This window comes from Helicoverpa zea, chromosome 14 (assembly GCF_022581195.2).
Source record: "Helicoverpa zea isolate HzStark_Cry1AcR chromosome 14, ilHelZeax1.1, whole genome shotgun sequence".
In the NCBI taxonomy this organism is placed as follows: Eukaryota; Metazoa; Arthropoda; class Insecta; order Lepidoptera; family Noctuidae; genus Helicoverpa; species Helicoverpa zea.
Window position 1 is genome coordinate 5,888,734 of NC_061465.1, and position 10,444 is coordinate 5,899,177.

Consider the following 10,444-nt stretch of genomic DNA (forward strand, 5'->3'; position numbering starts at 1 on the left):
TTATGACTAATAATTAATTTTTCGGATTCGATTTTATTATAAAACCAGCGGGGACACCTATCGCCTTTATATATTGCATCGTTCTTCATTTCAGTCTGATCTGTTTTTATATTATGTTGAAATATAGAGTTACTGGAGTCGTCAGTTTTAGCATTTAATTTTTCATTGTCTTGAATAGTTATTTCGGAGTCCTTTGCGCGGAACTGGCTGAGTTCTTTTAAGCGGTTTTTAGCAATTTCGCATCTTGTAGGATTTCCCCTTTTATCCACACCATCATATTCATTTAAAGAAACAGTTATTAAGTCTGACAAAATTTCTTTTGCCTTGACATAGCTATCGCAATCTTTTAATTCTAATAAACATTTTATATAAAAAAATTTTACCCTGGTGTCGGTATGTTTAAAACAAGATAAATTAAACAAAATTTTGACAAAGTGGCTGGTGTCAATGCGTATGAAACATGAATCACTCGTTACAGATTGCTCTAACCTCATGTACGAGTCTTCGACGTATTGAGCGGTAGATGTGAAGTTTGTAAAAGCTCTGACACAGGCACCAATCAATGCTGACGAGTCATCTAAATTAATTTCATTTGGAGCTGGGTTGTGTTTGCTCCACGCTTGTAGCCATTGACAAATTGTGTCCATCGTTTGCGACTCTGATATCATTTGTGAAACTGGTACAGAACTGCTATCTTTTTGTTTCATCATTAAAACGTACAAAAATAAATGTTTCGTTACAATCATATTGTCTTTTGGTCCAAACTTTTTAAAAATACTGCCTGTAGCGTCCACACTTAATTCCAGCCTATTATTTCTCACATACTTATGGCAAAAAGTTTCTTGGAGGGGGGTCCAATAATAAGTATAAAATGGATATAGTGAAATATGCCTAATGGTTTCTTTATAAGGGCTGACGGTAGTCATCATCCATAATGAAATGATGGGATTTTTATCGTAACTGGAACTTTGTTTATCTTCATATTTAATTTGCCTTAAGGCACCAACAGTTGGCAGATGTCAGAGGTCATGGTTTGATTGGCCAGAATGTTACGATATTTGATGGCGGATTGATGTTTAAGATGTTCTGCTATTTTTACACGTTTAATTGGTGATATCTTGATTTTTTTAATGGGGTGATGTATGAAAGAAGTTCTAAAATTGAAAATTGTACAAACACATTTAGCAATCTTGTCAACAGGCCAAGTAATGTCCACTTTAATGGTAGCTTCACATTGTTTGCAGAAACCTTTGCAAGTTATTTTTACGTCACGCATGATGGAATAGTTTTTAAATATCCAGCAGCAAGGCTTCTTGATGGTTTTCCAAATTCCCTCTCGTAGTAAAGGGGCCCACATATGCTTCGGCAAGCGATATTTCTTTTTTATAACTGACCTTGAGTTTTGTGTGACTTTTAAATGTTTTGTCAGGGGCTGCATTTCTTCCCACTGGTACAAATCTATCATGAATTCAAAATTAATAGATTGACCACTTAAATCTTTGGGAGATTTTGGTATTTTGGGAGCATCAGTTTTATCAACATCCACATCAAAAAAATATTTATAATTTTTCTTAACTGAAAGATAAAGGGCTTTTTCCGAAACAGGGCACTTGAGTGACTTTTGAATATCATTATATATTGGCGCAGTTGAAGGAGGAAGTTCCTCTTCACTCGGAAAAAATCGACGATATTTTAAAAAGGCTTCTTTTTGTTGGTCCAGAGTATTAATAAACTTACGTCCACCCGGCATTATTGCAATAACGACAACTCATACAATATTAAATAAAAATTCACAATATTGAATTACAGAATCAATGACAGAATCTTGAAGAAAAATAATTACATTTTCTTTCTTTAAAGACAGGAGTTTAAGGACATAGGGCAAATTTGTATAGTGATGGCCAAAGTCGGTTTATATGATGGTTTCGATATTTACGAATGGGATCGTAAATATCAAAACCATCATATAAACTCTTTTGCAAAAAAAGAGGGCACCTATGCGAAATCTTAGTTTGAAGTACTTTACGTGTATTTCAAAGGATTTTTATGACTATAGTATGTTACTAGCATCAATAGGGTTAGCCAAGCATGCGTGAGAGTGTATTCTAAATTTGAATTTTGTACAATTGCTAAGAAATTGGTTAAACCTTGTATTGGACTAATTGCTGGCAGAAAGTTCGTCGGTGTTTTGAAAAGTTTTTTGAAAAAGAGTGTATATTCGATCGATCATAAGGTTATGCAACGGTTTAAGGTTTCAATAAAATTTGTAAAACGAACAAATTACGAATTATCCAAAATAAAAGCAAAATGAAGGAAATGTGAGTTCGTAAACTGTGTCTGCGACAATGCTTATGCATTCATCATCGCATATATCCAGTCAAACGAGATAATGTGAAACCTCACACACACCAGTCTGCCATCAAATATCGCCACGTTCTAGCCCATAAAACCATCAACTCTGAAAATAAAGTTCCAGTTACAATAGAATCCTATAATTTGGTTTATATTTTAATTTATTGATCCTTCAATGTTTGGTATTTTTTCTAAAAATGATGAAATCTCAGTCTAATGAAAACATTTAATTTCATAGAAATCCGTGTAAAGCTATTCGTTACAAAAAGTAACATATCTCGTAATCCTTCCTCTTCCTCTGTATAATATTAGGGTAGTGTAAACTAAAGTGCAGATTATATTTCTATATGTCACCGGAAAATAACAAGACTCGTAAGTTGATAAATTTTCTAGGTAGTTGATCATTTCTCGGAAAATAATAGACGGAATTTAAAATGTACTATTTAACAAAGGTATGTATTTTAGTAAGTTGATTAATTTACGGCATTTTGCCGTTAAATCATCCGACAAAGGCGATTTGCGATGCTTTTATACCGCTCGCGGCCTTCCCGCTGCCGCCATTACCGGTCTAAACGTAAACAAATTATCTAGTCCGTACTTATTTTTCATTATTTACAGTAGTAAAATTGATCAACTCGCCGATTGTCCAAGAACGCCCATTTTCCTACCAAAATACTTTCTAGAAAACATCCAGTAAGGCCAGTCGTGTAAAAATCATACCCCACTCTACGTAAAACGTGAACTGATTTGGTCACAGTAAAACAATATTGATTTTATTAAAAGATATTTTTATTTCTGTCAGTGACTTAAAATATATCATACCCTGACATGATTTAATAGATTTTTAATTATTTCGTGTTAACAATCGAAGGCTGAGGTAATTATAGTAAATACTTTTTTCATGCATTTCGGGAAATATCATTTAACAGGTAACACTTATAAATACACCTAATCAAAAATGATGTTCAAAGATGGCGGCTTGCTTTAGTTCACTTTTCGGCCGCATTTTTATCACCTGTCGGATTATAATACATGCGCCTACGTCAAAAGTACTCAATTGTATTAACTGACAGCTTGCTAATTTAATTTGGCAGGGCGTAAAAACTCATTTTTTAAATATCTTTTTATCCAGGGAATCGTTGTGACCCAAAATTTGATTCTGGAGGGTAGCAATTAGGTAGCAACTCTGGGTGGAAAAAAAACTCAATACTTTTGCGCCGTTTCTTCACACTGGGAAAAGTGACAGCCATCCTGATATCAGAATGGCTGTCACCTTTGGATGCTGAATATCTTCAAAACCACGAGGGTAGCAATTGGTAGCAACTAATGGTAGCTGGTAGCAATTAGGTAGCAACTCTCTATATGTATTTCGAGAGGATCGGAGAATTGTGACGGCGGACCTGACGGTAACGGATATTGTAACCGACGCGACGCTTAAGTTCTTTAACACTTATCAAGTTATCATACCGGAGTAATGATTACGTGAAAATCTAAAAAATAAAAAGAATCTTCAAAAATAATAAACTAAATACCCCTAACGATATCTAGGAAAACAAAGCCGTCCAGTCAATTTAAACTAGCTAGACCCATTGAATTGCAAATGTGAGGAAATAAAACGATGTTTGGCGTTTTCTGTTTTACTCATTTTCCAAGTTTCAGAACTTGCATGTAATTGCTTAATTCCAGTGTGGCTACGATAAAGTTCCGTCGTGGTACCAACATTCAACAACCTATACAATATTTATAGGCCCGGAGCCAGACAACGGTTGGCTGTTGTAATTGTTTTGTTATTGTGGTAGGTGAGAAGTTATTGTTTACGTCTATGGAGTTTATTTATAGGCTTTACAGGTGTAAGTATCGTCTGTTAGAATTGTATCCTTATTTGTGGATTATTCTTCATAATAGTCGCTTTTTTGGACTTTTTTCTTTGTAAGAGTGGGAATGTATAAATAAAATACACAGAGTTCATTTAAGTTCAAGTTCAAGATTAAATATGATAAAGTTATCTCGAAACTGTATAGGTTCTTCAACAATTAGTACATCAATCTCTATGCTTAATTAATGTAACGTTTAAATTGTAACAATCCTGATAGATTCCAGAGAATTGTAAGAACCGCTATTTTATGTCGAAGGAATTTCATTGATTCGAGAAGTTTCAAAACCAAAATATTAATTTTGCATCCCAACGCAGCTTCGCAAACTTTTTACCACAACACAGCGATATTGAAATTAATTAATTATTATTTCGTGATTGATCGTTTCCTAATTCATTTCAATTGGAACAACTAACAAGAAAGGACCAAATTGTATTAATGATAGCCGACTCCTAACTTTGGAATATCATTTAACTCAATATTAAAGACCGGAGATTTGTCATTTAGTAGTTATTAAGATAAGGTTTAAAGACAAAATTATCTTAAATTTCTCCTTTTTAAGGATTATGAAATAGCAACAGCTGCAAACGAACACGATCCCACAAGTTTTAAACTAAGACTCAAAATATTTTTATTCAATTAAGAGTTTCGAATCGCCAGAAGTTACTTGGAATTTTCAGTTTAAAATGAATTCATGAGAAAGGAATAACTAATTTAAACCGACGACGGGCAAAGTGGAAGTCCGAGGTCCAGAAACTTTGTAGGTGCCGAACGCGACATAAAAACTGCAGTAACGCTTCATTTTTAAAGAGGTAAATTACCAGTAGAAATATCATTCTCATCAAAAGTTTAAAATTATTTATTAATCTTTAAAAGTTCACTAAACGTCCCACCTTGTTCCCAGACTATAAATTGCACGCAAAGCTGTATTTGTACTTAGAAGTGCGGCGACAAGTCTGTTGAAAGCCGACCTTATCCACACAATTACAATTTTTGTAAAAACCTGCAACCTTGTTACGTATTTAATTTTCTAATTGTTACGCTAGGGGGAGCTAATAGCGCACTGGTATTTTTCTGATTATTATCGCGCATTGAAGTATTGCTTTGGGGCTATATAACTGATGAAAGCTCTGGGAAAAACTCATAGTACCTACAATGTAGGCTTGGAAATAACCGTATTGGGTGTATAATCAAGTGATTTTGATAACATAGTTGCGTTTTGTAGGTCTGCTCGCTTTATTATTCGTTATTACGAATGACCTGAAAACCGAAGTACTTGGAAATGAGTAATAAAAGAAAGTCGTGCACAATCACTCTGATTGAATCACTAATACTAGTTAATGAACTCAGTTCAGTAAAGTCTTGAGTAAAAGATGGTCAAGATTAATTGTGGAGTGATTAGCAGATTATAAACAATGAGATCTATTGAGAACTCATATAGGCAGTATATTTATGTTTCTTTTTCACCATCAGGGTTTCTTCCATATACAGAGACAGTGTTATTAGAATACATCAACCCTAATACAGACTAACGTTTAAATAAAAGCTATACTGTTAAAAGTTGGAATTCGTATTCCTTTATAGTTAGAGTTACTGTAAGTAAATATTGGTTTACGTAACAGTACATAGGTATAATTGTTCAGGTATACAGTCAAACCTGGATAAGCGAGAGTTCAAGGGGAAACAATCTCATTCTCGCTTAAAGAGGTTTCTCACTAACCCGATTTTCTCGCTAATGCAGGTAGCGTTTCTTCTCTTATAGAGGTACACAGCAATAACAAACCACAGAATGTACGAATGTAGTAAATATGTAGATACATATATAATATGATAGAATTATGTGCATACACTGAAAAAAGTATTTTACAAAACTAGTTGAGTTAATTCACAAATAACCAAACCTTGATAAAAGACAAACGAATTTCATTTACGTATTGATCAACTGCTTCTGTTACATTTTACAAAAATATTTTTGTTACTTGAGTTGGTTATAAGCTACAAAATTTTATGTTATCCAATACAAAATTCGGTTTCGGCACTTTGCAACATAATATGTTTTGCTATACTCTACACACTTGTGACTTTACAGTTGACCCAACTAAAACTATTTTTTTAACGAATAGTTGCTGTTTTTCAAGTCTGCTATATTAGTTTGTAACCAGCTAAATAGTATTGTTGAGATTTGTTTTGCAAAGTTACTAAAAATAAACAAAAAATTTGGCTGTGATCAACTAATATTGATTATGTTGGTTTTAGAATATTTTTGGTTATCAATAATACAGCAATATAATAGGTGGTGAATAAAGTTATGCTGCGCATAACAAAACGTTTTGGTTGCATCAAACACGGTCACGGAAGTAACCTGTAGAAACCTGTTCTTCTCGTGTTGCGTTGCGAGTAGGTACTTGCGAGGCGAGTGTAGGTCTAGGTAGTGGATGTGTGTCTGTTGTGCAATGTGCATCGTCTATGGCGAGCGGGAAAGCCGGCGTTTTCGATTTTATGCATGAATCATATATCATCAAGCAACGTCAAGAAGATTTCAAGAATGGAGCCGCCGCCGGTAGACGAGGCGGCAGAGAAAACGATCTCGGACTATCTGCGGTCTTGGGGATTGGAAGCTTACATTCCAAAATTTTTGGGTGAGTGTTTTTCACTTCTATTTCTTACATAATTAGGACAATAGGTAGTGTTTCATTCGTTAAATCACTATTTTAAACAGGGCATTTCCCGTTAGATGCACTTTTGCATTCTTCTGATGCGTAGTGCTACTTTTCCGAAAAGTAGAAAAGCAAGCACCATACTACTACACATCAGGGTGTCGCACAAGGCGACTGATGTCAAGGTTTACCGCCTAATAGGTACCTTCGTAGGCCAGGAAACGGCAGGGTAGCAGCGTTTTCTTCCAAACATGGAGATTATGACAGTACTCTGCAGTATTGGAGAACGCATATATGTTCAGCAATGGACTGTTATGAGCTATTGTTTGACTATTTATGCAGGTCTTTTGCTTTCCTAGTGTATGATATTATTAACTGCCTACCTACCACACCCGAAGATGAACCACTGACCCCCGCACCTACATAACCTAGGGCCTGTCCTCTCCCAACCAACTCTTATTTTTATTAAGAAAAGTCCCGTGGTACTAGTAAACAAGCTGACTAACTGACTTAGTGCGGAGATAAAAAGACTAAACTTATCCATATTATTTCAGAAGAATCCATTGATGTGGAGACTCTCCAAATGTTGTCAGAGGCTGACTTGAAAGACTTAGTGCCAATTATTGGACACCGGGCTAAGCTGACGACACAAATCAAACTTTTGACCAATATAATGTCAAATGCTTTTGAGAACACTGTAAGTAATAATAACAATAATTAATACTTAATTAGTCATTTAAATCTACACTAATATTATAAAGCGAAAAGATTTGTATTTCTGTGTGTGTGTGTGTGTGTGTGTGTATGTTTGTAATGAATAAACTCAAAAACTACTGCACCAATTTCAAAAATCCTTTTATAATTAGAAAGCTACATTTACCGTGAGTAACATAGGCTATAGTTTATCTCCATAGTACGGGAACGGGAACTACACGGGTGAAATCACGTGACATTTGCTAGTTAACATTAAAATATTTAATAAAAACATTTATATATGTTATAATTCATGTATGTATGTTAGTAATGATTACTTTTTAATTTCATTACTGTCTCTGTGGTCTAGTGGTTTGGGGCTTTGGCACCTGATCCAGAGGTTGTGGAATTGAATCCCATGGAAAATACTTAGAGCATGAAAGTCATTTTGTGAAGTTGTTCCCAGTTTGATTAGGATAATGCAGGCCGAACCAAATCCAGGGTTGTTGTCTGTCCAATAGGTTATCCTGTGCTTTGGAAGGCATGTTCAGCCATCAGTCCCTGTCACTGTCTCGGACAGTGGTCGTCATATAAAACCATGTTAGAGTTTGATCAGGATATTATTTTATATTTCAGTGTACTAATACTACTCCGGACTCAAACAACCAAATAATGCTGTATACAGTGGAAGATTTGCCAGTTGTACAGACATTACCTGATGAAAAATGGAAATGATCGAATTTTAAATACTATTATAGTGTATGTAGCTAGGTTTGGCTAGTATAGTGTGCTAGCTCTTTGTCTGAATTAATTATAAGTTCCTACTAAAATTAATTGATTTGATACTTAATAAATAAATATAATTGTAAAAAACAAATTTGTTTTTCTTATTCTATCTCAAGTTTGTAACCGAAATGAATACCATAGTAGGTAAGATTTGGGGAAGGATATATCTTGCTAAAACTTCTTATAGGTAGGTAAATGAAAATCTACAAGAATAAAAAAAACACTTCAGGCTGATGCTACAGGGTAGCCCGCGAAATTCAAATTTTCTTACGTTTTTTGCAATTTGCTGGCCAGTGCTAGGTTGTATGTTGTTTAAAATATTGTTCACGATTGTAAGACGTATGTAGTTACAGAACTAATAATCATCAAAAGCATCAGTACAATCCTCCAAGTTCTAAAAGGTCTAGCAAAAAAGATTTTTTCAAGGTCAAAGTCATTGCTAGACCTTTTAGAACGTGGAGGATTGTACTCATGCTTTTGATGATTATTAGTTCTGTAACTACATACGTCTTACAATCGCGAACAATATTTTAATCAACATACAACCTAGCACTGGCCAGCAAATTTCAAAAAAACGTAAGAAAATTTGAATTTCGCGGGCTGATCGGAGCAGTCACTCTAACTAAAAAGTTATGTTACTTTTAACCGAAAAGTTCAGTTACAAATAACAAAATAGTTTGGTTACAATAATATTATAGTGATGTTACTAATAACTGAACCCATGATCAAGTTTTAACCAAACGGATTTGTACGCGCTAACAATAAAACGTGGCTATTTTTACATAACACTTTTGTTTTATAATACACATATTAAGTTATTTATTCTAGAACACTTTGGTACAACGTGAATAATAAATTTGTTAAGAAGTTATCATTTTTGTCGAGCTACTAATAACAGATCTCTAATAACAAAACTGAATTTGTCTAATAAGAACTATAGTTATGTAGTCACTATTTTTATGTAACAGGTTACTCAATTGTTTGTTATTTGTTACTCAAAACTTTTTTCAGTGTATGATATGCACAATATATATTGTGTATATATTTTAAATGCTTACGAAAACAAAACAAAAATTAATACACTATGTAATTTTATTTTATTTAGAAATTATTTACCCTTAAAAAAATCCGTCAATTTCGTTTGGGTTTCTGTTTTAGTATTTCGAATATTGCTAGATCAACTACCGCCGTGTCTTCAAAGTACTGATGGACCGTCTCCAACGCATTTGAAGCTAGCTTCATTGTAATGATCTTTATTTCCGTTTCCGGAATCTGTGCGTTTTGAAATGATGGAGAACTGAACTTTCCTTTGCAATTGATAACTATAGATCCGACAACCAGGATGGTACACAGGCACACGTGTCCGTTCCAAAAGAATGCATTCAATTCACAAAATAGAATAGGTACAATATTGACGAGAAAACAATACAAAAACAATGGTGCCACGAAAGCTAAGAATGAGTCATAAAATTGCAGATGTCTTTGTAAATAAAGCTCGACTGTCGCTTATAGAGGTATAGATAAGTAACAGTCTCACTAACGGAGGTCTGTGAGGGAAAAACGACTCTCTCTTACAGAGGTTTCTGCTTCTCACTAATAGAGTTTTCTCACTTATCCAGTTCTCACTTATCCAGGTTTGACTGTATTTAAATAGTTATGAACGTTTATGAACACTTAGCACTTTATAGGATGTACATACACTGTGGTCCTTAGGGTGTAATGTTACATAGACAAAACGTATGTTCAATGTCATGCAAGGTTTTATGTGACATGAAAAGGTAATACGTTGATAACATTTAATTTAATGAATACGTCGATAATAATTGTAAACGTTAGTTTATTTGAACCAATTACCTACGTATGTATGTCCACTTTCATACGAATTCAGAAAACTCTTTTATGCTGACCTGAACTGAAACTACTAACAGACACTAAACTTAAGATAAAATATGCACACTAGGTATATTAACTCAGTTTTTGTGTTCAGCGCCATCTATGGCAGGGTAAACTAACTGAGTGCGAGCCATGATTCCCAACACAATAGAACTTGGCACAACAGCGCCATTGCACGGAAAAACTGCG

The 10,444-nt window shown here is 34.3% G+C and overlaps 1 protein-coding gene across 2 annotated transcripts; it reads left to right on the plus strand.

Moving 5' to 3' along the window:
• The first annotated feature begins 6,413 nt into the window (after nucleotides 1–6,413).
• Nucleotides 6,414–8,449, plus strand: LOC124636563. Of its 2 annotated transcripts, none has more exons than XM_047172699.1 (3): nucleotides 6,414–6,865; nucleotides 7,441–7,580; nucleotides 8,213–8,449. In XM_047172699.1, exons 1-3 carry the CDS (start codon nucleotides 6,730–6,732, stop codon nucleotides 8,309–8,311), a joined length of 375 nt encoding a protein of 124 aa, XP_047028655.1. In that variant the 5' UTR covers nucleotides 6,414–6,729; the 3' UTR covers nucleotides 8,312–8,449. The 2 variants fall into 2 exon arrangements, with proteins under 2 accessions (XP_047028655.1, XP_047028654.1); XM_047172698.1 differs by having other exon boundaries at nucleotides 6,430–6,865; nucleotides 7,438–7,580.
• Nucleotides 8,450–10,444: the final 1,995 nt, after the last annotated feature.

Excerpts from the sequence above, each read along its gene's own strand:
- LOC124636563 (XM_047172698.1), top strand. The coding sequence starts at position 6,730 with ATGAATCATATATCATCAAGCAACGTCAAGAAGATTTCAAGAATGGAG. Across the intron at positions 6,866-7,437 it reads TTACATTCCAAAATTTTTGG|AAGAATCCATTGATGTGGAG; the intron begins GTGAGTGTTTTT and ends ATATTATTTCAG. Across the intron at positions 7,581-8,212 it reads CAAATGCTTTTGAGAACACT|TGTACTAATACTACTCCGGA; the intron begins GTAAGTAATAAT and ends TTTATATTTCAG.